The 27,680-nt window shown below is 35.3% G+C and overlaps 1 protein-coding gene across 3 annotated transcripts in view; it reads right to left on the minus strand.

The window, feature by feature from the left end:
- zgc:158766 (uncharacterized protein LOC100009641 homolog) overlaps positions 1–27,319 on the minus strand; it is a 49,075-nt gene extending 21,756 nt beyond the window's left edge. For 2 of the 3 annotated variants that reach the window (XM_051865603.1, XM_051865601.1), the window contains exons 1-10: positions 26,915–27,319; positions 17,960–18,157; positions 12,975–14,094; positions 6,091–6,294; positions 3,323–3,446; positions 3,051–3,144; positions 1,331–1,417; positions 1,122–1,238; positions 927–1,025; positions 471–613 (exon numbers count right to left, since the gene is read on the minus strand). In XM_051865603.1, coding sequence (XP_051721563.1) covers positions 471–613; positions 927–1,025; positions 1,122–1,238; positions 1,331–1,417; positions 3,051–3,144; positions 3,323–3,446; positions 6,091–6,294; positions 12,975–14,094; positions 17,960–18,157; positions 26,915–26,965 — 2,237 coding nt within the window. In that variant the 5' untranslated portion in view covers positions 26,966–27,319. The remainder of the gene's footprint in view (positions 1–470; positions 614–926; positions 1,026–1,121; positions 1,239–1,330; positions 1,418–3,050; positions 3,145–3,322; positions 3,447–6,090; positions 6,295–12,974; positions 14,095–17,959; positions 18,158–26,914) is intronic. The other variant, XM_051865604.1, reaches the window with a different exon arrangement.
- Positions 27,320–27,680: the final 361 nt, after the last annotated feature.

Genomic DNA, 27,680 nt, shown 5'->3' on the forward strand with positions numbered 1-27,680 from the left:
TATAACAGTGATCCGATGGTATTCGTTCTCGAGTCAGATAGATTCTCCAGAGAGGAACATTACAGGAACAGTCCTATCACATTAGTGTTTTCAACTTTAATTTTGTAAAAATAACTGAAAAATCTTTAATGGTTGCATGATGGAGCATCAGTTTATTCTACATCCTTGTGTTGTACTATCACATTGAAATCAATGGATACATATAGTAAAATACATTTTTCTAGGCCTTACAGCTTTATTACTATCTATATTATGAAATATTTTATTAAATACAAAATTGAACGTCTTAACATACTGTGATTAAGTAACTGGGGAAGTATAGTGATATCTATTAGTTACAAATTCACTGGTGGTCTCTTGCCTTAAGTGGAAAAATAATTAATGCACCTTTGATCTTGACAGCCAATATACCAATTAAAAGATTTAATACTCAATATAAGCATCTATCAGTCCTCTAATGAAGGCAGTACCTATAGTTCTCGTTTTCACACATCTCCTCTTTCCTGATCCGTGCCAGAAACGTGCCGCCCTCCAGCCGCAGGCGGTTTAGTTTTGTGTCATCCAGAATGCTCTTCATAAGATTCTTCTGCTGGCTGATGACCTCTGACACCTCCTACAGGACAGTGTTCAACTTTTAATGTTCAATTGACCTTTTCCCTCTTGGTTACTGCAGAATTTGAATTGTGTTACATTTAAAAAATGATGTTACAAAGTAATAAAAGTAGAAGGCAACAGTTGCTAAGCTAGGATTGGTCAGTAACGTTTTAACCAGCTAGAGTTTTAAAACCGAATGCAATTTAAATCATTTTCAATTATGCTGCATGACTAAATGGCTTGGGACTTTAACAATACAGTATTTCCTGGTGAATGATCATAAAATGTACTACTACTCAATGTTATTTATTCTACAAGATACAGTGAATTACCTCAGACGTCTCTAGATTGCCGATATTGTTTAGTGTCTCAATGGAGCTCTGAAGGGAAGAGATCGCAGCGCTGCAGCTCGTAGCAAACGGTTCAATTTTCTGCCAGTGAAAAGAACAAAACAAAACAAACTTCAATATATATTTTAGGACAAAGGCGCTCGGCTGACCAACAGTGAATGTGTTGTAATTGCGTACCTGTCTGAAGTGAATGTAGTGGCTGTGGTCATATGAGAAGGTGCCATCAAAGTCTCTGGTGAGCTGAGACGAGTCAATGTGCTTCTGTAGAGCTTTCAGAGACGTCAGGACTTCACACTGCACAAGAGCAGAGCAGAGCAGTTAACATAAAAACCATTTTACACAGACGGAGATCAAACAGACACAACGACGGGCAGTCATTTACTCACTGGAACTGTGATGTCTCTCTCCACTTTTACTGCTGCATCTTTGTCCACGAGAAACAAAACTGAATAAAGTGCATTGGGTATAGAAGTCTGGTGGAGAGAAGAAATCAAAGAGCATGAACAAATCAAAAATGAAAACAAACAAAAAAACATATTTTTAATTACAAAGACTAAACAGCTTAAAGGCTCGTTCACACCAAGACCGATAACTATAAGGTTAACTATAATGATAACGTTCTGTTTATTATTAATGTGCGCTCAGTTTTGTCGAGCTCTTTAAAGCAGACTTCAAAGATATCGTTTATCTGTGGCGTTACTGTTAGAGTTATAGTGTGGACTCTACGGAAGCTTGTTTCTGCCACTAAATAAAAAAATAAAAAAGGTATCGAGATTTGAACTCACAATTGCGAGATATAAAGTCACAATTCTGACTTTTTTTCTCACAATTGCGAGTTTTTAATCACGCAATTCTGACTTTATATCACACAATTCTGACTTTATTTCAGGCAATTCAGACTTTATATCACATAATTCTGACTTTATATCTGGCAATTCTGACTTTATAACTCGCAATTCTGACTTTATAACTCACAATTCTGAGAAGATTTAAACTTGCAATTGCGAGTTATGAAGTCAGAATTACGTGATATAAAGTCAGAATTGCTAGATATAAACTCACTAAACAATTACAAAGACTAAACAGTTTAGATGATTTATTGCACATAATAGTGCTAATAGGAATATATTTAAGTCAACAAACACTCCATTTCAAGGCCCTCTTCTCTCATATCTTGCCTGCATTTGTCTGCATGTTGGGACTGATCATTTTCTCAGTGTTTAAGAGACAAGCTAATACAGGCCTCATCTCAGTCCCTGAGGACAGGCTTTTCTTTAGATATTTAACACGAACCAAGTAGAAGCTGACAGTCATCCTTTCTATACAGAGTACAACAATTAGCATGCTGAAAAAAGGGCTAAAATGTAAACAATTCACACCTTCCAAAATGTGAAAAAATGAGGTTGATACAGTTGCCGTTTACATGCGTACTTGCTATGTTTCTGGCTTAAGTGCACAAATATGTGACAAATAGATTAATGGGTGATAATGTCTTGCAACTTGCAAATTTACTTGATTATCCATGATGATTTAGAAAAATCTTGTTAAAATGTGAGTATCAAATATAATCCATCAGGAACATTTATTTATTCATCTCTCAATCATCATTATATTGCATTGCATTGTAAGTTTTAAAGTTACAGAGCTTTTAAATATAATCTTACTAAGACATATTATTGGGAGATATAGTGAGACGACTGATGTTTATATGAATTTTATGTAAGTAGTCTGCAGTATATTGTTATAAAAATCTCATTGATTTACATTACAAGCTATCAGAATTTCATCTTTCTTTTTGGACATTTCTGCTCAGTATGGGCCTTTAAATAAAACTGAGGTGCTTTTTACTTCATATTCTCACTGTTTTATACTATATGAGCCATAAAAGACTGATATATCAAATATTACACTTAACATAAAACACATATGCAAATTTATTATACATTTAAAAAAATATTTAGTCTAAATAGACTGTTCCATTTCAAAAAAGTAGATTTTTCTGACTATTATTTCATATGTCAGGCTTCAAAAATCAGGGTTAAAATAATGAGGGCTGGAGACGTGTCATTTACAGCTGATCTGTACTTGAAGAGCGCTTCTTCTCACCTGAAACTGAGACAGAGCCGAGAACAGTGTGGAAGTGGCCTGCTGTCTGCGAGCGTCAACGAGAACCGTCAAACCCAGATCTCGTTTCTCCCTCCTGAAAGAAAAAAAACGCAAGACACTTAGTGCATCAAGTTTGTCTTGCAAATAAAAGCCTGTGACAACTGCCTCGTAGCAGACTGATTCAGTAAACAGTGTCCCCACTTGTGCCACCACAGAGATGGGGCTGAGATTTGGAGATGGAAACACAGGAAGTGAGACACTATCTTTCTTACCGCAGTCTGTTGCAGTAGTAGCAGAGCAGCCCGGTGATCTCGTTTGTGGTGTGACATGCGTCTGTCCACACCTGGCTCCTGGTGCACACCTGCAGCACTGCTCTCCCACTGCGGTCTTGGTTACCTGCAGCAGAGTTCAGATGAGTAACCTGAGAAACCAAACTGCACTGTTCACTAGGGCTGGACCATTTGGGGGGAGAAATCTACTGGGATTTTACTTTTGCAATTTAAAATGAAAATTGAAAAACGTTTCAGGTTTGCTGTGTTTGTTTGTAGGGTTGCAAAATTTGTACCAAAATTTTGTGATTATATCATAATGAAATGTAAAATAATAATGTGGCAGGAAGCAGGGCGAGGGCGGGAGCTGTGGGAATGGAACGAGGTCAGTGGAGTAAATGTTAAATGTTAGTTCACCCAAAAATGAAAATTCTGCCATTAATTACTCACCCTCATGTTGTTCCACACCCGTAAGACCTTCGTTCGTCTTCAGAACGCAAATTAAGATATTTTTGATAAAACCCGATGACTCAGTGAGGCCTCCATCGACAGCAAGGTAATTAACACCAAAAAGCTACTAAAGACATATTTAAAACAGGTCATGTGACTACAGTGGTTCAACCTTAATATTATAAAGCGACGAGAATACTTTTTGTGTGCCAAAAATACAAAATAAAGACTTTTCAACAATATCTAGTGATGGGCGATTTCAAAACACTGCTTCATGAAGCTTTACGAATCTTTTGTTTCGAATCAGTGGCTCAGATCGCGTATCAAACTGCCAAAGTCACGTGAACTATTGAAATTGCGAAACACTTATGACGTAATGAAGCCTCGTTTACTGAAATCACGTGACTTTGGCGCTCCAAACCACTGATTCGAAACAAAAGATTCGTAAAGCTTCGAAGCTTCATGAAGGAGTGTTTTGAAATCGCCCATCACTAGATATTGTTGAAAAGTCATTATTTTGTTTTTTTGGGGGCACAAAAAGTATTCTTGTCGCTTTATAACATTAAGGTTGAACCACTTGAACTGTTTTAAATATGTCTTTAGTACCTTTCTGGGCATCTGAAAGTGTTAATTATCTTGCTGGCAATAGAGGCCTCACTCAAAAATATCTTAATTTGTGTTCTGAAGATGAATGAAGGTCTTACGGGTGTGGAACGACATGAGGGTGAGTAATTAATGACAGAATTTTCATTTTGAGGTGAACACACCTGTGCGATACACTGGCCTCGAGTCTCGCAGAGGAGCTCCGGAAGGATAAAAAGAGGAGTGACGACCAGGCCTGGGACTTAAAGGTGCTGTATGTAATTTTTTTGACTGTACTAAAGCACAAAATACCCGAATATGTTGGCAGATAATTAGGAAACAGGCTAAATTCACATTCTTGTTTCCCCGAAAAACAATGGTACAGCCAGTTATTCTACTTGTCGGAATGTCTGTTTTTGTTTTGGTCTGTGTGATCCCACCCGCTGCCAATTAACCCAATAGTATTTCGCAGCTACAACACAGCATATTGTAGCCACGGAAGCCAGCAAATAAACTAGGTCAGAGATCACAGATTCTACCTGACCTAAAATGCCTTGGCATCCATTTAAAAAGCTCTATGTCTAGAGGCATATTAAAACGTGGATAAATCAACTCATCAACTTGCAGTGTAACGCCCGTCGCCTTCCATTGTTCATTGTGCTCATTCCTGTTGCGTGTCCTCAATCTGGCAACCAGCATTAGCATCGAGCCTGAGGAGGAAGGGAGGGAGAAACAACCCTCTCCAATATTTTGAATTTGGACTGCAGTACCCATTTCAACCACTAGCTGTCAATATTACATACTGCACCTTTAACGTTGCTTTTTATTATGTTTATAGATGGCTGTCGTCCGTGAGGGGCTGCCGCTTACTTTCGTTTTGTGGTTTGTTTTTGTAATTTAAAGTTACATTTAACATTTGCCTGTTCCCACCTCCTTCTTCCCTGAGCCTTTTGTTACAAAAAGTAGTAATTTTTTTTTTTTCAAATTATGACTATAATTACTAAATAAAATAAGAAATATTACTAATGTAAAATAAAAACTAATATTTAAGAAAAATAATGAAATAATAACAATAATAATTTTACAATAAAATTACAATACTAATATACTAAAATGTATTTATTTTCAAATGAGCTTAATTTCTTAATTTTTAGTTTCCATCAAGCTTTTATTAGCCATAGATTTTGTACACATATTGTGATTTCTGTCTTCTTTTAATCAGGGTTATTATTGTTAACAAAAACATACAAAATGCATTAATTGAAATAAAATAAACATTAACTGAACTAAAACAAAATATATATATAAAAGTGTTTTATTTCAGCTAGTTGCCAAGCCAACGTTTCTCATTTTTATTTAGTTCAAGACAAAGTATTAAAATAACTAAAACTAAATAAACTAAAACTTAAAAATCAAATTCAAAATACTAACAGAAACTTTAATAGTACATCATCATATTAAAATAACACTGATTTTGATTAATCGTGCATTCCTACTGTTTATTTTGCGATGCATTAAAAATTTATTTAAAAGTTTATTTTGCGATGCATTAATTTACTTATATATATATATATATATATGAACATATTAAGTATAAATATAAATATATTTATATATATATATATATATATATATATGAACATATTAAGTATAAATATATATATATATATATATATATATATAAATTCTAAGCATCTGTTTCTGTCTTTCAGCTGATAGGCGAGACCCCTGTCACGTACCAGGAAGCGTTATCGCACCAGAGGTCAAGAGCTCCTGGTTGACCTGGGTCATGAGTGATGGCAGCGGTGTGGAACAGACAGCAGGGGGCGTCGTGGACGGGGCAGGAGAGACCACTGGTCTGCCGGAGGGTTTGGGAGAAACACACTCATCTCCGCTGTTACTGTTCCTTCTGGGACCTGAGCGCAGACCATCATCAGAGAGACCTGAACACATCAGAGAATGTCATCTCATTATCGCAAAAACCAGGGCTGTGTGATATGCTGAACACTCACTGTATATTGATTAAATATGATGATTGTGATTTAAAATTAAGCATCATTGTGAAAAGTGGGATTTTATTTTATTTTATTTATTTTAACTTCAGCAGCAAAAATATAGTTGTTATAGTTATAGTTGGTCAGTTCAATTCATTTATGTGAATCATTTCAAATGCATTGATTCAAAACAGTTGCAGAGAATGCATAAACTGATAGAAAATGTATATTTTCAATGCAATGTACATTGCTTTGGCTAAATGGATGCGTAAATGTGAATGATTCAGAGTGCCAGCACTCAAAACTAAAGCAAGATACACTACTGTTCAAAGGTCTCTTCTGCTCACCAAAGCTGCATTTATTGATTAAAAATACAGTAATATTGTGAAATATTATTACAATTTAAAATAACTGTTCTCTATGTGAATATATTTTAAAATGTAATTTATTCCTGTGATCAAAGCTGAATTTTCAGCATCATTACTCCAGTCTTCAGTGTCACATGATCCTTCAGAAATCATTCTAATATGATGATTTGCGGCTCAAGAAACATTTCTGATTATTATCAATGTTGAGAACAGTTGTGCTGCTTCATATTTTTGTGGAAAACGTCATACATTTTCTTCAGGATTTCTTCAAGGATGAATTTTAATGCATCCTTGCTGAATAAAAAAATATAATTTTTAAACGGTATAGTTCAAAAACACAATCATAAAAAGTATTTACAAGACTTGATGAGCTTAAAACATGGCAGAGATGCAAACAATTAGCACATTTGACTGCAAAGTTAAACATCCGAGTCATGATATAGTGCATATATTGAATAGACTGTCTGGAAGGTTGGAAGACGTGTGACAAAAACTATTTAGTGAGTCAATGTTGAGTCACGGTCGAGACCAGGTGTGTGAGGCAGACACAAATAGACTCTTTTGAATCAGTTAATTTACATGAATCATCTGAATGAATTGATTCAATGGAACGAACGTCTGATCACACGTCTGATGACTGTAACACACACACACAGCTCAGTTTTTCAGCCCTCAGGCTCTGGTTTGAGGAATGCTGCGGCTGACATTACCAGCTGAAGCAGATGTTTGGGAACTTTCTCTAGAATCCAAACCCTCGGGCTGTTTCTTCCAACCCCAGCAACCCAAACAATACAACACAACACTGCTCATTTTCCTCATCCTGTGAGGAAAGGGCTGCGGCTGAAGACATGCCACAGACAAATATAACAACAACTCAAAGAAATATTACACATTAACTACCTTCTTTCAAGGGTTAAACTATCCAAATAAAAAAATTTAAAGCGGCCAAATAATGTTTAGAGTAACTAAACACCCTTAATACACTGTGCTAGAATTAATATAATATTTATATGTTAATATAACATTTAATGGCACAGAGGAAGAACTTTTGAATATCAACCCATAAAAGAAAGATCATTATATAACGCGTTTTTCATAAATAATACATTAATTAATTAATAAACATGAATTAACTAAAAAATTAATCAATAAATTAACTACACTCTAAAAAAAAAAGTTGGGTTGAACTCAGCGATTGGGTTGTTTTAACCCAGCGGGTGGGTTAAATGTTTGACTTACTTATTAATAAATGTTCTCCTTTTGATTATTATTGTTGTTGTGTGTCTGATTTTTAATTTCCAACCTATTTTTGGTTCATTTTAAGCCAGCTGTATAGTGATTTTTAAACAATAGTTGAGTTAAATAAAACTGCCTAGCAGGTTGGGCAAACATTTAACCCAACCGCTGGGTTAAAACAACCCAAAAGCTGGGTTTGTCCATATTTAACCCAACTTGGGTTGTTTTAACCCAGCATTTTTTAGAGTATAAATAAATAAGTTAATAAACAAACTAAGCAAATAAATAAATATATGCTGATAACAGTTTCTGTACTTTCTCTGCCACCTTTAAAACTCCTATAGATTGAAAAAAATAAGCCTGTCCTTGACCAGAAAGCTGAACTTGAGTTCATATGAAAACTGAATAAGGCTAGTGACAGTCAGATTATGTTTATTGAATTTCAAGTACATATTGTGTAAAAATGTTCATGTAATTTCAGCATATACAGTATAAGCACATCTCATACACTTACAAATAAACAATGTCAAGTCATGTTTGTGAAGTTTTACACTTCAAACTCCTGTCACCTCCTCCACTATTGTCTTTTCGATGACATCTTTTCCTGTGTGAATCTGAGACCTGCTCCTTTTTGTGATGCACTTCCTCAACAAGCAGAGGAAGCTTGAAACGGACACTGAAACCTCTCGCACAAAACAAAGACAAATACGGCAGAACTAGTGTTGGCAAAGCAACTTTGAAGGAAAGGTATCTAACTACACTGAAGCTACAGACGATATAATAAACAATCATCTTTCTAATTATTTGTGAAATTTACTAGCAATTTCAGTGCAAAATGTGAATCAGTTCATTTACATGAATCATCTGAAAGAATTGATTCACTGGAATGAATCAGGATTTCCAATGCTACATATGAGTTTTTTCAGTTTGCTCGGTTGTAAAGTTGTATGCCACTACTAATTGGAATATATAGGTTGTTTACCAGGAAAGCTAAAACAAGTTAGTATTGTCGTTGCTTTTAGTTAGTCACTAACCAACACTGTTCAAAAAGCTGCAGTAACCAGCAGCCCAACTACATTTGGTTGACTTTGCATACGTCTCTGAGAGGCAGACCGAGCGCTGTGGTATCATGGGAACCAGGCTATAATCGCAAGAGACCTAATGGAATCACAAAGGCCAAGCAAAACCACATCACCCGTAATCTGATCCAGCCTCAAAGTCAATGGCATTTGTTTTTTGAACAAAGTCTGAGCTGACCCTTGCTTCGCTCGGGCTTTGTAACAGAACAGATATTACGTAGAGATGGGCTTTACTCTTTAAGCCTCTCTTCAGCATCTTCACTAGCCCAACGGGACACAATGCTTCCCATTATGACGGAATGAACCATCTGGATGGGAGCTTAACATCAGTGCTGGGAGTCGAGCAGGTAAGCGGCACAGAGATCCTCCCTCAGGTGGTCATCGGATCCGCTGTGGCTTCCTGCCCAGACTCAATGGCTCTGATTTTTTTTATGTGTGGGAAAGAAAGCCAGAGAACAGAGGGACTCTGCAGATTCCCAGATGGGAATTTACCTAAACACACACACACTGTCTGTGTGTGTGTGTGTGTGTGTGTGTGTGTGTGTGTGTGTGTGTGTGTGTGTGTGTTAGACAGAGAAGGAAAGTAAAATGAGAGCCACAGAGAACGAATTCACTGCTAAAGCCATTTCCTATCCAGGCTTGATGTGACAAGTCATATTTCTGTCCTTATTTTCTGCTTTTATACTGGTTAGACATCATTATATCACTCATCAGGCTGATTAATCGTCTGATAGTTAGCCATTTAGAGATTGATGGGTTATTAGTCAATCAAAATAAAAAGATAAATTTAATAATCATCATAATAATACATAAATCATTACCTTATTAATACATTTTTATCATTATCTCAAGACTCACCTTTTTATTCAGGCCTTTTTATGACCTGTTGTTTACTTGATCTTTGTATTTTAATGTATGTATTTTAATATTTGGTGTTGTCTTGTTTATTGTTATTTACTTTTGTATTATTTTTTCTTGTAAGGTGACCTTGGGTGTCATGAAAGGAGCCTTTATATAAAATGCATTATTATTATTATTTAAAAATAACATTAAATTAAAGACATATTAAATAAAATAAAAACAATACTAATAAAACAAATAATTATTATTATCCTTTTATATAGTAAAATATTAGTATAACAACAACAATAATTGTTATTATCATTATTAAAAATATAATAAAATAATGCATAAACAGTAAACATAACACATTAAATAAATTAAATAAAAATAAATAATATTAATAATAATAAACTAATAATAATAATTATCATAATCACTGAATATCATAAATTATATTAAATTTAAAATAAATAATAATAGTGAAAATAATAATATAATTATTACTTTTTAAAATACAATTATATTAAATTAAATTAAAAAAATCTATATTAAATTAAAAAAACATAATAATTATTATTTTATATAATAAAATACAAGTATTAATATTATATATATATATATACATATATATATATATATATATATATATATATATATATATACACACACAGTCAAACCAAAAATTATTCAGACATTTTTTATATTTTTGATATATTTTTACTAGTATATCAATGTAAGTGAGGATAGCAAAATAAAGTAAACTGTGACATATTATACCCAAAAATTCTTCATACAGTGGACTACCAATAAAACTGATAAAAATTTAGAACCAAAAATTATTCAGACACTTTGACCTGACCATGTTTTGCTTAAGTGTTATCTGACATAATTAAGATTATTTTTTTTCTGACACAGTTTAACTCTGAGATCTTGTCATATTTTATTACCACTTTTTTAAACTACAGTGAATAAACTGTAATAATGAATGAAATGTTCAAGGTGCCTGAATACATTTTGGTTTGACTCTATATATGCCACTTGACACAGCGAGTTAGTACAAAAACTCAAATTAATATAAAAATATAGGGGTTTTGCTTATAAATTTATCTTGTTGTGCACGTTTAGGACATCGTGCAACCCTCTAACATGAAGTAACCCAAAATCATAAGAGTGCCGAACAGTGTGGAATTTCCTGCGGACAGACCCCAAACACACTTCTGGCCTGAAGCACTAGATGGACGGCAAAACGCTCTTTCTTTCAAACACTCAATAGCAGGAAGAGCTAAATAAAACCGTGCAATGCTTTCAGTGTAGTATCGTGCCTTTAGGGTACATGGCTGCACATTACAGCAAACACGTCACAAAGACAAGCAGCCTCTATAACAGGGCAGGGCCGCTGAAACATTCCAAAACACACGCGCTATCAGTCCTCACATGCAGCCAGTCGCAAGCCATAAAATCAAGTGGAAGGAATGACAAGCTGTCTCCTCCGATAATCTGCACACAGATGAGCTCGTTGATGGTCCCGCATTTTGCTGCAGGTGATAATTACACACCGGAGCACAACAGAACAACTGTCTGGAACCAGAGCTGGCTTTCAAAGCCTCAGGCGACATGATTTGATAAGGGAAGCTTGTTGGTATGAGTACACTAGACTGAAGAAATAAGGGTTCAGTACTGATGGGAAAGAAGCTCAAACAAGGTGCTCTGCACACTGTGTCCTGATTAAATGATAGCAATAAACAGTTTGTCTTTACACACCAGATGTGGCAAAATCAATCACAAATCACAGCCAATCAGAAGAGTGTGTGGGCGGGGCTTTCTTTGCAAGTGTTTAAAAAATTTGCTGAATGCAGACAGTATATGAATAAAGTATTAAACCTTTCAAATATTAGACAGAACTGATAAATAAAGACAGTAAACTAATGAAGACGGATGAATTGGCTAGGTTCTCTCAAAGTTATGAACAAACGTTCTTCCAGTAAGTGGTCTTCAAAGTCACCATGAAATCAGAATTGAAGTTTTTTTGGCTTTTAGTATGAATATGTTAGCTTTACTCTTATATATAAGCTAGCATGCTCCAAAACAATGATTGGATCAATGATTTTGATGACATCACTCTGCACTTCAGATTCTCATCAGATTTTCTGTCCAATCGAATGCTCTCTAGAATCTGAAGTCCCGCCCCCTACAGAAATCAGTCAATTGTTTACACATTTACTATTTTCTACATGGTGCAGTGCACTATATATTGGATAGGCAATGATTAAGTCAGTGTAAATATGCTTTCCATTGAGGAGAATGAAGTCTGGTTTCACGTTAGTGTCACGCGAAGTGCCGCAGCGCACAAAGTCTGCTCCGGTCCAGAAACGTGATAGCACAAATTGGATGATATGCGCGAGTCAGCTCAGATCACAAAACATATCGGACCCATTTGTATTCTGCACAGAATGCTGTATTTCAAAAGCGATATGAAGATTAGGAGGAGAAACAGTTAGAGATTAGAAGGAAATTGAGGCTTTACCAAGCTCAACAGCTCTGGCCGAGATGTGATATAAACTAAATGCTATTGGCTATTTTAAAAAAAGGGGAGGAGCTGCTCGATATGTCCCGCCCTGTCTTCCTGTTTCAGTGGAAATTATGTCAACACACTGAGTAATGCTGCTCATTCCAAGGCACTTCAGTGGGTCTTCAATAATGTTCTCAAAACATTAACATAAAAACATTATTTATAGATCGGTCAGGGAATGTCTTTTTCTGGAACGTTTGTTTAATGTTTTTAAATGGTACAACTTTTTTCTGAATGTTCAGAGAACATTCAAAAGTAATGTTCCCATAATGTTTGCAAAACCAAGAAAAACATTTAAAAAACTGGATGCCTTGAACGTTCAGCGATGGGGTTCTCAGCGGTGTCAAATTAAAAGTCCCACTTCTGAAACTTATGGGCCAAACAGAAAAACTGTTTGGCCCATAAGTTGGCCCAAATTATGCAGATGATTAAAAATGGCCAAATATCATCCGATAACTTCGACCTTGGTGATATATTGGTTGACCACTAGATAGGACATTGTTTTGTATAAAAGAGTTGACAATAAGTTTTTACCTGAGTTCTCTTTGTTGCTCCGTTTCTCAATGCCAGGAAAGGCTGCCTCCAAGTCCAGTTTTCCGAAACGGAATGTATAACCATTCATAAGTTTCTTGGGAAGGCCACTGCCAGAGCCGCCGGAGGATGAGCGTGCCCGGTGGCCTTTAACCTGCAAGGCCTTATTGGTACGTTCAAGAGATTTGGAGCGTCTCTCCTCTGGACTGAGCTCAGCATTCTTGGATGGATTTATGGCGGGAGAACCGTTGCGAGGTTCATCTCCTCCCAGCCATCCACGGGCACAGATCCTCCGTGGGATCGGCTCCTTCGGAACGGAGCCAGAAGTCGACTCCGTTCCCTCCTCCAGAATGGATTCAGAGCTGGAACCGATGTTCATGGGGTTCTGCAGTGCCTCCATGTAGGACTTGCGGAAAAGCCGGCGTGACTCGAAGGTTGTCGAGTCTCTAGGGTGACGTTTGCGAAGGCCGGGATTACTAAGGTCCGTGCTGAACGACAGCATTTTGTGGCCGATTCTACCTCGGATGAATCCCTGATCTGGGCTGGGACTCTTTTGCAAGGGCGAATCCTCTGAGCGCATGGAGCCGATGCCCATATCCGTGAGGCTGCGACTGAGAACGGGCTCCGACACGGTGGACTCGCCGCCCAGAGAGTCTCGTGAACTGAGCGTTCCCGTGGATCCGTGTGTGCTGCATGTGCTGAGCTGACCACGCAGGGTCGCACCACCGCTCCTCGCCTGCATGATTGCGTCGGCGGTGCTGGTCACAAACAAAGGATTCACCACGTTCTTCCAGGGTGTGCGATAAACCACGGCGCCGGTGCTGAGGAGGCAGTTCTGGAGAGGCTGCAAGTTGCGCTCAAGCGTTACATTCTGCAGGAAGTCCGGTGTAAAAATGCTGCCGTACATGCTCTCGGCCACAGGGATCTCTGCAATGGCTTGCCCGCTCCCTGACAGGCATTTTATAACCAGTTTGGCAGCCTTGCGGCCTAAAGGAACCACCTGCAGGTAGAAATCTCCCTGCCGCAGACGTACTTTATGCAGCGGCGCGAGTTGCAGAACCACCTTCTCATGTAAACAGAGCGGCCATCCCTCGTGGTACAGCAACAGGCCTTTGAATCGCAGCTGTGCAAAATAAAAAGGACAAATTAATCAGATTCTATGCATGTATAAGCAACAATTTTAAGTTATTTGCAGTTTGCAATCATTAAAGGGATAGTTCACCCAAATATGAAAATTATCCCATAATTTTCTCACCCTCAAGCCATCCTAGGTGTATATGACTTTCTTATTTCAGTCAAACACAATCGAATTTATATTAAAAAATATCCTGGCTCTTTCAAGCTTTATAACGGGAGTGAATGGGGGGGCGAGATTTTGAAGCCCAATAAAGCGCATCCATCCATCATAAAAGTAATTCAAATTTTGATCTATCCTCTACATTTCCGAGTTCATCAACACGTCACGTCAAAGCTCTAATCAACTCGCGCACAGAAGCCAGGGATTATTGTTTATAAAGTTAAAAATATGAATATTTTTCTTACAAAAACCCATCGCTTTGCTTCAGAAGGCATTTATTAACCCACTGGAGCCGTATGGATTATATTTATGATGGATGGATGTGCTTTTTGGGCTCTCAGTTACTATTCACTCCCATTATAAAGCTTGGAAGAGCCAGAATATTTTTAATATAACTCTGATTGTGTTTGACTGAAAGAAGATAGTCATATACATCTAGGATGGCTTGAAGGTGAGTTTTTTGGGTGAACTATCCCTTTAAGTACAAAAATGCTATATACTAAAACATAATGCAATTAGAAAATATTGAAAAGTGTAATTTCTGCATCACCCAACAGAACTGCAAAAATGATGACTATTCTAGAACATAAAATAGGTGGCGTACTTGTCTTTTTTCTTCAATTTCTCACATATTTTAGCAATAAGAGCTCAATCTGGCACAATAACATGAAGTTTTGATTATAACAAAACAAAATGATTATAAAAAAAACACTTCAAATAATATAAATGTTAACTGAAATAAAATAAAGTACGAAAAACTAGTTGACGAGGCAACATTTATCATTTTAATTTAGTTTAACTGGTTATGCTAAAATAACTCCAAGTAAAACTGAAATAAAAATTAATAAAAACTATATATACATATTTAAAAAAAACAAAAAAAAAAAACAACAACTACTAAATATGACAACGGCAACAAAATTACTAAAACTTTAAAATTAAAATGGAAAATATAAAAAAAAACCTTTAATTTACGTAATGAAAACAGCGAACAGCAGAATTTAAATATTAAGATTAATAAAAAAAGATAATGTAAAATTCCATGCAGGGACTGATTCAGTGAATTCGGTTATTTATTAATATTATCTCATATTTATTTAAAATGTAAATCAGTATTATTTTTATCATGTTTTTTTTTTGTGGTGAACAAAAACCAATTCACTACAATGAATCAGACTTCATAATCCTTCTGTTAAGATATTTCTGCACAGACAATACTGCAGTAAAAAGGCATTTTGTCACGATACATCTCTACTGATTAAAAAAGAGCTTTATTATTTAGCTACAGAAAACCAGGTAATTATTAGAGTTGTTAGTTACTATTAAGTTGTTAGTTGCTCCCTGACACTGCTGCTGATGATAGTGATGATGCAGCAGGAACATGTAAGCTTCAGCACGCTGTGACTCCCTCAAAGATTATGGCCGAGTTAAATGAGCCTGCTGAGAGCCCTCGACTCAGAGTAATAATTAATACAGGAGCATAAGGTTTCAGGTATGTGCTCACACAGCGCTAACCTGCAGAAATACAAAGCCTCCCTGAGCAAGTCTTTCATTTCAGCCTGATCCTCTTTGCCAAGTTCACCCCAGTGAGCTCACAACACTCTCTGTTTGGGCTGTTTTTCAGAGCAATACTGAACCCTCTTTCAGCCTGAAGCATTCATCCTCCCTCTCATGTTCCCACTCTCACAAGATTTCTCTATGAGAGAATTTAAATGGATTGAACATGTTTAGCTGCAGCGCTACTGATTTCAACAACAATATCTGTAGCAGAGACTGTCAGCAGTGAAATAATCAGGGAATGAATGAGTAGCCCATTGATGAACAATATCGAGTTTACAGACTGCATGATGCACGACAAATTTCTATGCTGGCCCAATAAGTAAAATGAAGAAAAAATAAAATCTAATATTATATATATATATATATATATATATATATATATATATATATGTATGTATATATATATATATATATATATATATGAAAACAGTTGCAGTACAATTTTTTTCAGGATTCTTTGATGAATAGAAAGTTCAAAAGAACAGCATTTTCTGAAATAGAAATCTTTTGTAACATTATACACTACCGTTCAAAAGTTTTATTTTTTATTTTTTGGAAAGAAATTAATACTTTTATTCAGCAAGGGTGCATTAATTTGATCAAAAGTGACAGTAAAGACATTCATAATGTTACAAAAGCTTTCTATTTCAGATAAATGCTGTTCTTTTGAACTTTCTATTCATCAAAAAATCCTGAACAAAAATTGTACACAACTGTTTTCAACATTGATAATAAGAATAAATGTTTCTTGAGCAGCAAATCAGCATATTAGAATGATTTCTGAAGGATCATGTGACACTGAAGGCTGGAGTAATGATGCTGAAAATTCAGCTTTGATCACAGGAATAAATTACATTTTAAAATATATTCATATAGAAAACAGTTCTTTTAAATTGTAATAATATTTCACAATATTACAGTTTTTACTGTCTTTTTGATCAAATAAATTAAGCCTTAATGAGCAGAAGAGACTTCTTTCAAAAAGATAAAAAAAAAAATCACAAACTTTTGAACGTCAGTCTATATATAAATAATATCTATATTGTAAATATATATATATATATAAATATTTATTAATAAAGCAAATACTGTGTGAACATCCCCTAAGTGGCTTTGTATAAATAAGTTTCTTATTAAAAATGTTTAAAATATTATGTAATAGCGCAGGCGATGTTAGGGGAAATTTACTTTTAAAAGTAATGCATTACAATATTACAATATTACTCCCTAAAAAAAGTAACTAATTGTATTCTTTTTTTATGGAAAGTAACACGTTACATTACTTTTGAGTTACTTTTCCTCACCTGGGCTGGGCTTGCTTGTTTTTTTTTGTTATAAATAAAAAAAAGTTTTGGCAAATGTAAAGGCCTTTTCACACCAAATTGTTGGATGAATTGGATCATCAAAGGGTCAGCAGCAAAAACATTGGTTCATAAAGTGAGATTAAATACATAAAGTATATTTGTATTATTTAACATTGTTCATTATTGTGTTTGTATAATATTGAGTATATACGTTTGCATTTTACTGTTTTTATTCATTTCAAATCTTTACCTGTTTTTAAAGCTATGTTAAAATCACATTTGCTTAACTCTGACTGCAAGTTCTAATGATGGAGAGTGATATTTATTGTGTGTTATGTGTATGTTTTGTACTGTTTTATTTGTTTTTATTTATACTTTTGTTTTCTCTTGGGACTGTGAAGCACTTTGGACAACTAACGTTGTATTAAATTGGTGCTATATAAATAAAATACAAATACAAATATTGAGGAATACTGATTCTGTTTTTATGCGATGAGTAAATGTGAGATGAATAAATGCATGTTCACATTTAGTCTAGAACTACAATAACCATCATGTTCACACACAACGCTGCACGATTTCTCTCAACATGGGGATAGGAGAGCTTTCCGTCAGTACGTGGGAGATATTGGGAGAGTAACTCAGATATTTTGTTGTAAATATAAAAGTAATATGTTACTTTACTCGTTACTTGAAAAAAGTCATCTGATTACTTGTAATGTGTTACCCCCAACACTGTTAGCAGGTATTAAGTTTTTCACCCAGTGTTTTCTTTTACTTCGAAATGCTTCTGTTAAAATGCATCTTATGAAACTCCCAGTACTCACACAGGCCTCCTGCTTTATTATCTGCAGGATTCTCTTGGTGGGCAGCAGAAAGTCAATGAAACAGCGCAGGCCGTCGCCACGGTACTGTCTCTCCACCACGCTGAAGAGCTGCCACAGCACGGTCGCCGCGCTCGCGCTGAACGGAGGGTACAGTGCAGAGAGCGTACTCTGAATGCAGTGGTCCAATGACTCTGAGTCCTGCAACAAATCACACATTGACAGAGTCATTAAACATTTAGGACACATGTTTCTGGATTTATAGACCGAATCAAACCAAATTATTGTGATGAAGTAAACAATGTCAGCATGTTGTTTTTGGTTTGGTTAGTGAGACTGTTGGGGTTTCTGACCCATAGTGGTCGCAAGTTCAATTCCACAGTTCCCAGTCACAAGCACAAACAGCAGGATATCAGGAGGTCGCGGGACACTGATGAGACAGGAAACACCTGTCAATGTAACGTCACTGACTGGACAATAACAGGCAGGATGGAAAATCCTGTCCCTAATGCAGCACTACATGATATCTGTGAAGTAGAGGACTTTCCAGACGGATATGATTCACACTATCCTCCTAGACTAACAAAACCGTGACCTGGGACAGTCAACTTTAGGTTAAATGGGCAGGGTAGTGGACAAAATAAAAAAATGAATGCGTCTGAGTCAGGGTTATTAAACATTTTTGTTAGTTGAAATAAAATAAACACTAATTGAACTAAGGTAACTAAAATAAATATAAAACATTTTATTTCAACATTTTTCATTTTAATTTAGTTTAACTTCATGTTCTAAAATAAATAAAACTGAAATAAAAATTTATGTTTAAAATATATAGACATTAAAAAATAAAAATTAAAAAAAATGAAAAAAACAACAACAAAATTTACTAAAACTATATATAAAATTAAGTTTACAAAATTGTATGTATGTATTTGTGTATAATTTATAATTAAATACATTTTTTTATATATAAATTACTTATACATACACGTGTAATTTACAATTTTAATTATTAATATACATACACACACACATATATATATATATATATATATATATATACTAAAAAGAAAAAGTAAATAAAAACTAAACAGACATTAAAATATTATATAATATTACATATACACGCATAAATATATATATAATTAATTTATAATTTAAATGATAAATTAAAATCAATATTATATATATATATATATATATAGAGAGAGAGAGAGAGAGAGAGAAAGAGAGAGAGACAATATATTTTGGAAAATAACTAAAAATAAAAAAACGGGATAAAAACATATATATATATATATATATATATATATATAGTTTTTATCCCGTTTTTTTATTTTTAGTTATTTTCCAAAATATATTAAAATATATTATATATATATATATATATATATATATATATATATATATATATATACACTTTTATATATTTATATTTATTATAGATATAAAAAAAATGAGAACTAGTAAAATTTACAAAAACACACAAAAAAATTATTAAAACTTAACTAAAATTAAACTAAAAAATGGAAAATATTATTAAATTAATAAACTATTAATAAAAACTAAAATAGTATCTTAATGATACTAAAATAACACTTGGGTGCAAGAATACAAAAACTGGATCAGACATCATGACAGGGGAAAAGCCCAGGAAAAATCCCCGGCAAAGTAACCAAAAGCTCTCACTTTAACTTTCCCTGTTTGTTCTGCTCTGTTGGCCCTGTATTAGACAATGACAATGTGTCGTCCACATGCCATGACTCCACCACAGGGCGGCCATTGTTTCATCCCTCCTGCAGAAAGTCTTTCTTGACGCTCTAGGAAACTAAATCACTCACCCACATTAGCGGCACTGCGGCTCGCAGAGCTCCAGAAATAATCACAGTGCGCTGAAACTGCAGGGAAGAGTAGAACCGCATTTTAAAGGAAAGGCTAACAATGGGAGGAAAGGCAACATGATTTCTAACATCGTTCAACGTTACTTTTTTAGGTAATTGTGGCAGGCTACAAAATACTGCCTTGGGCAGGGCAGGATTATAGACTCGTCCAGTGGGACCAGTGCCTCAGGCCTCGGACTGCCAGGAGCCTACAAAGCCTCGGGCCATGTGACCTAAGACTGACAAAATAAACTGAACCAAAGGGCCCTTTCATCATATATAGACTATATATATATATATATATATATATATATATATATATATATATATATAGACTATATACATATATATAGAGCTGAGCGACTACATGAGACATGATACATTTTGGTTGTAGTGTGCAGCTGTATTTTTCAACATACCTTCTGATGTTCATTAATGTTTATTTGGTGCTATAACTAGTAGTAAAGTGGAAAAGATGATCATTTCATGCACCGCTTGAACTGAGGCACTACAGTCATCTGTCACGCCACATTAAAAAGCACAAAAACTGTATTTCATAATAAAATTGACAGAATTTGAAAGCTAAGGGTGTTCACACTTGGCATGTTTGGTTTGATTAAAACAAACTCTCGTGCGAGTGTAAACACTGCCATCTGAACCCTGGTGAGCACCAAACACGCGGAAAGATGGGTCCCTGTCCGCTTCCAAATGAACTCTGGTGAAATATGAATGCAACACGGACCAAAGACACATAAACGAACCAAAAACAGGACATGATGTCACAAGATGCGACCCTAAAAAGGACAGAATGCTCAAGCATACCTGTTTTTTCTTGTCATAGTCGTGTTGCCCATTACAGTTCGATACAGTCTCTTCGCAGCAGATCTTTGTTTGTGCGTGACACTGTTTTGACTCCTTTACATATTTTATAAGCTCTTCACGAGTTCTCAACTGGTCAAAATACCATCATATGTAGGCTACGCACATGCAACGAGTGCTTTTAGCCCAGCACACAGCATTGTTTAGGATGTTCGCTAAGTTCGTCACAAAATATACATCATGAAAGCCGACCAATATAGGTTGTGAATGTATCCCTATGCCTTTAGGTTCGGTCTCTTTAGGTTCAGGGTTAAAAATGCCAGTGGGAACGCTAAGTGGACCAGGACTATATGTTTTCTGTTGTTTTGTTGGTCCGGACCAGGGCTGCCCCCTTTAATAGTCGACTAATCATTAGTTGACTAGAAGAGGCTTAGTCAACCAAAATCGGTATTAGTCAGTTAGTTGCAGAAAAAAAAACTCTTGAAGTCACACAGTCTGTGACGGACAGATCGTTAACGGCAGAAAATCCAAACATTCGCCTATCATTCATCGACCTCAAATATGGCCTTTCACTTGAAACACGTAAGTAGTAGCAACTTTACAAGTCCGCTTGCTCTAACATCAACCTAGATAAATGTGCACTATTATTTGGCGCATATCCAAGTGTTTGAGTGGAGAGCGCGCTCACTGCGTGACGTGGAGGCGATCGCTTGCATTTAACTTAAAATACTGCGTCATTTTTGGTCATACAGATAAGAATAATATGAAATTTGAAACTGTAAATGGTTTGCTTTTATTTCTGTTAACTCACAACAACAGCAAATCGTCGTGCTTTTGTAAAATAATGAAAACAAACAGATGCGCTTTCTGCCGTCTCGGTCTCAAGTGAACTTCAAAAAATTAACCGAAAGTCATCATATACTGACAGACATGAGAAATACATCTATGCAAAGCTTGAAATGTCTACTTTTAAATGAACCAATTCAAATATAAAACAAATATTTCTAAGATTATGTTATGAAACGTGCATATATGCGCGTCCACTACTGCATCGTCAACTTCATCTCTGCAGCCGAAAACATACAAAACACTAGTTTATCAATAAATTATAAAAATGTTCAGATAGTCTCCTTCTGTTTTTTTTTTTCATGCCACATTCATAATCATTACGTTTGCCGGTGCGCTGTGGCAAGCTTTATGCGTGCGCTTGAACTCTGATTAAGCAATGTATTATGTATATAGACGATTAAAGGCTCATTATTATGATTTATATGGTTTATTAATATAAATGCACGATTAGTCGACTAATCGCTTAAATGTACAACTATTTGACTAGAAAATTCTTTAGTCGAGGGCAGCCCTAGTCCGGACCAAACAAATAAAGTTCACGCATCAATTTAAAAATATCACAGACTAACTTTTTATTCTGACTTCCTGTGGGGCATTCAAAAATGAATAAATGGGGTTCAAACCCACCAAAGAGTCACTAGTGGAGTCTGAAGATTGGCTTTGGTTTGAAGATCTTTTGAACAAGATGTTTGAACCCGAAAACTGTATTCAGGACGCCCTGCATATCAGTATAAGTGCGCCCCCACCCAAAACACCACTTTTAAAGTCTGAGAAGACTAAACATATGGCTAGAACACAGCGCTGGACGGAGGACTTCAAGAGAGGTGGAGATAAGTGAGGCTTTGAAGATGAAAGATAAATAAGACTGGGCAGAGGGAGAGCTTCTGACGCATTTCCATAACCTTGAAAAAGTTATTTCACCTGGCTGAAGCCAGTAAAAGACCTTTTAATAGCAGCCAAAGCACAAGTGTGGGCTTGGAGGAAGCGTTGATGTGTGTGGTATCTGGAGCAGGAGCGGGACGCTGAGGAATCCGTCCTCTTTGATGGGGTTTATGGTAGTCGGTGGAGGTGCTGGATGAGAACTGGACCCGTAATTATATCAGCGACCAAACGACATGGATTCCAGGTGTCTCTGTTCTCTATTAAAACAGACTGACATCTGCTACAGAAGGTACAGTCACACTAAGATGCACATTTTGCTTTTTAGTCAAACATCTCTATTACAGCAGGTTTAGGGATTTGATCACAACTGCTTCAACTGCAACACATCATTTGCACCGTGAACATCTACAAATCATGCAGCATTTTGTGTTTACTTTTTTTTTGTTTTGTTTGAAGTGATCAGACTTACAAACTGGAAAAAAGAAAATCCCCTTGAGACAATAAGAAATTAGCAACCATCCAAAATGAAAACACCATAGCAACCATCTAGCAACCATACAGAACACCATAGCAACCACCTAGCAACCATCTAGAAGATAACAACCACTCAGAACATGTTAGCATCATATTAACAAGTACCATTCACATTTTCTTTGAAAAATGGAAATATATCAAGTTCCTGTGCAATTTCATTGTATGCTAATTGTTTGAAAATACAAGAATTTACTATTCAACAGGGTTCCCACAACTTTTGATCAATGAATGTCCATGTATTTGTATTATCATTTATTTATATATGGCAGGACGTGTAAATATCTTTATTACTTCCTTAACATTATAACATATTAAAAATAAAACAGCAATAATAATAATAATATAATAATATATATATATATATATATATATATATATATATATATATATATATATATATATGTATGGACGTAAAAAACGTGATATATATACACACACACATATATGGACATGTGCAAATCTTAATATTTAAAATATATTATATTTTAATATATAATAAATAATAAACAAAAATAATAAAATTCTATATTATATTATTATTTATAATACATAATATATACACATTCATGATTAATGATTAAATAAAAAACTAATAATACTATATATATATATTAAACAATAATAATAAAAATTGTTTTATTTATAATACATAATAGATACACACATTTATGATTAATAATTAAATATAAAACTGATATTCACTACAGAATTAACCATGACTTTTTAAGATTTCATTTATTTCTATGACTTTTACAGGACTGGAAACCACAATTTGAAGGTTTTCCCAAGACCGTGGGAACCTGAACAGACCACAAAAGATGTTGTTTTTACAAATCACTGACATCACTGGTGCCACTAATGCTCTAATAGACTCGAGGTCCACTTAACCACCTTTTACTGCAATGCAAACATACAGTAACTAAGCAGGAGCTGCGATTTGCCAAACGAAGCAGCTCTAAACGACAGCCCTCGCAGAGTGCTAAACAAACCATGTGTGAACTCCTGACAGTCTGACGGGAAGGGCAGCGGGCGCGTTTAGTGGGTCAGGAAGACAAAGGCCTCGCGCACCAGCTCTCCAGTGGAGCATGAAGCCACCGCGGGAGTGAAACAGGAGAGGAGCAGTGGCGACTGGGAGCGCGGCCACACACCTCCTATAAGCAGGTGTCAAAGCAGCATCTATAAGGCTGTCTGGTGACAAATGCATGATTATGGAGGAGGAAGAATACAATGGGTCAACAGCAGGGATTTGACGACTGAGATACATGATGCTGAACTGGCTATTAGGAAAACCAATGTATATCATCAGACAGCTTCCTGAACTACAATTCTTACAATTAAACCTGGAATTCATACAAAACTTTCAGGTGGTGCTTATAAAACACATTAGGACTTTTAACGCTGCTCTTAACCCTGGGTTATTGACGTTCTCAACTGCTTTTGGTTTCAGACTTGTAATTCCGCAGCAAAGTTAACCTCGCATTGCGGTGCCAAACGTGTACAGTGTGAAACGATGCAGTGTTAGAATGTTACAACTGGATGCTTAGCAAACGACAACCAATCACGTGCCTCGTATTCAAATGCTCTTAACAGTCTTGGAAACACTGCGTGCTGTAACAGTAGTTTAAGAGTTTGAGGAGGAAAATGTCAAAAGGTGAGAGAAAACGCGACATTTCGAGTGAAGAGAACGTTTCACTCTTACCTTTATAGTCTGTACAGTCCATTCGGTATAAACTTGATAGCACAGTTGGCAATATAAAATATAATGACGCACAATTCTAGAGCCTTTATGTAAACAGGTAGTGTGCCGAGTTCATCCAAACAATGACAATGACAGTGAAAATATGCAAATAAGGATGTTAACCCAGGGTTTAGGAATGTACAGTTTATGAATACCCAGGATTAGTTGTTAAATTATAAGCAATCTGAAGCAAGATAACCCAGGGTTAACTATTTCAAGTGGGAAATACATACATACATACTTCTGCTCACCAAAGCTGCATTTATTTGATCAAAAATACAGTAAAAAAAAAAGTAATATTGTGAAATACTTTTACAAATTAAATGGACTGGTTTCTGTTGTAATATATTGTCAAATGTAATTTATTCCTGTGATCAAAGCTGAATTTTCAGCATCATTACTCCAGTCTTCAGTGTCACATGATCCTTCAGAAATCATTCTAAGATCATTTCTAGTTATTATCATTGTTGAAAAACAGTTTTAGCTGCTTAATTATTATTATTATTATTTATTTTTTTTAATTTTTTTGTGGAAATCATGATACACTGCCATTCAAAAGTTTAGGGTAGGTATGATTTAAAACAATAATACTTTTGTTTATCAAAGGCGCATTAAATTGATAAAAAATTACAGTTAAGACATTTATGAAATTAACAAATATTACGAAAAATTTCTGTTTAAAACAAATGCTGTTCTTCCTTATCATCAAAGAATCCTGAAAAAAAAAAAAAAAAAAAAAATCACAGTTTCCATTAAAATATTAAGCAGCACAACTATATTTAACATTAATAATAAGAAGAAATGTTTATTGAGCATCAAATCAGCATATTAGAATGATTTCTGAAGGATCATGTGACACTGAAGACTGGAGTAATGATGCTAAAAATTCAGCTTTGATCACAGGAATAAATTACATTTTAAAATATATTCACATAGAAAACCATTATTTTAAATTGTAAAAAGATTTCACAATATCACTGATTTCACTGTATTTTTGATCAAATAAATGCAGCTTTGATGAGATTGAGAGACTACTATGTTTGCAAACTTTTGACCGGTATTGTATATATATATTCTCTGTATGATGTTTTATATATATATATATGAATTTTTATTATTTAAAAAAATTATTTGAATTAGATTATTTTATCATTTTAATATTATTTACTTTAATTATTAATTAATATCACTATTCACATCTTTATATCCCGTGCAATATGTGTTTACTAATACTTTCTTATAGAAAACATATATCAATGTCAATAAATTTCAAAGTGTATGTGTGTTAAGCGTACAACTATTAATTGCAATTATTTAAAAGTCATCAGCCGGAATGTCATAATCGTGACCTCCCTCGCTAAATCCGTCAGTTTGAAAGAAGACAAGTTCTGTAAACACTGCACCTGATGTGACTGGCAGCTGTCGAACAGGTTGACGTCTACAGATGGAATGTGCATTGACTCATGGGAAGACAAAAGCAACACACAGCTGCTCTAAAACAGGTTCTATAGTGAATCTATGAGCGATTACAGCATGACAACACAAACACACACACAACAAATCCTGCATCAGAGCTCACGCACACCGTGATCCTGCTGTGACATGGCAAATTATCGTTTCAGAGGTAATTACGAGAGGAGTTAAAAGTGCTCTAATTGAGGGATCAATTCAAGATGCCGCTCCCATGATGTCTGGATTACTGCACAAAAGCCCAAGCCTAGTCCTAATGCCAGGCAGGTTGAGTCAAACTATATTAACACAAAACATGGATCTATATATCCCTAAACAGCCTTAAAAATTAGAACTGAATTAAGTCAAAACTAACAAAAAACAACCAAAAAGTAATGATGGTAATGGTATATATCAATAAATTACCATGACATATATGAATAAATGTGAATATAAATGTACCATGATACTGAATAACTACACTATTGTTTTTTAGAGCTGCTTTACAGCAGAATTTGTTTCATATTTGATGAAGTTTGCATCATTATTTTCCTGTTTATTACTGTAAAGCAGCTTTGTGACTTAACTTTTTGTAAGGGAACTAAACACTAGAAAAGTACAAAACCAGCTTCTCTAAGGAAAAACAGTTTTCCTCTTTGATGGGACCAACACGATCCCAATTGAAAAGTGATGAATGCTTTCTAAATTTGAAGTTTAATAACAACAAATCATCTTAAAAGCATTATAATGATACCTGTGATTTGGAGGGAGGGTATCAGATGTAACATGCACCAGTGCAGTGCTTACCTTTATACTCAGGTAATTATCACAGCTCCGCGACTTCACTCTGGAGTGCATAGTGCTCAGTGTCCGCACTCAGGATAGAAGAAAAACCATAAATATGCTAAATAAATAAATAGATTTAGTTCATTAATCCAGTGTAAGTCCATGCACTGAGCGACACGGAGCGCGTCAGGTCCGCTGCACCCATGACTACGTCTGCCGGTGTCTCTCCGCTCTAATGGGAAGTTTGAGAGAGAGACAGACAGCGAGCTCGGCTTCGGCCCTCCTCCCAGCTGGATAATGCATACTGATGCAATTTCCTTTAGCACTGAGAAAACACACGATCTGAGCTGCACACAAACCACAACAACACCCCCGTCCACAACTGCCCTGCAGGGGAACAAACCTTTACTACCCCCTACTTTAGAGTGGCCAAAGCCTCCCCCTCTCCTGCCTCTTTGTCCTGACAAAACAAATGGACTAGGGTTTCAGCTTATGCTGTCGCTTTTGTAAAAGAAGGAGGGGAAAAAAGAAAAAAGAAGACATCAGCATGCCATTGGTGGCTCAGGTCACTCAACTACAATGGTGCTGCTCTAAATCTTGTCAGGGAAAGTCTAATCCAAAAACTAGAGCTGACACAAACTAGAACGGTTCAAAACAAACAAAAAAACTGCTTTGGATTTCATACTTGAAGCCTTTGTATATAATGAATTTTAAATGCATTAATTATGCCTTCATGGACAATTAAGTTATAATACTTATATCTATTCAATGTTACACCTTTAGAAAG

Source organism: Ctenopharyngodon idella, chromosome 16, assembly GCF_019924925.1.
Source record: "Ctenopharyngodon idella isolate HZGC_01 chromosome 16, HZGC01, whole genome shotgun sequence".
In the NCBI taxonomy this organism is placed as follows: domain Eukaryota; kingdom Metazoa; phylum Chordata; class Actinopteri; order Cypriniformes; family Xenocyprididae; genus Ctenopharyngodon; species Ctenopharyngodon idella.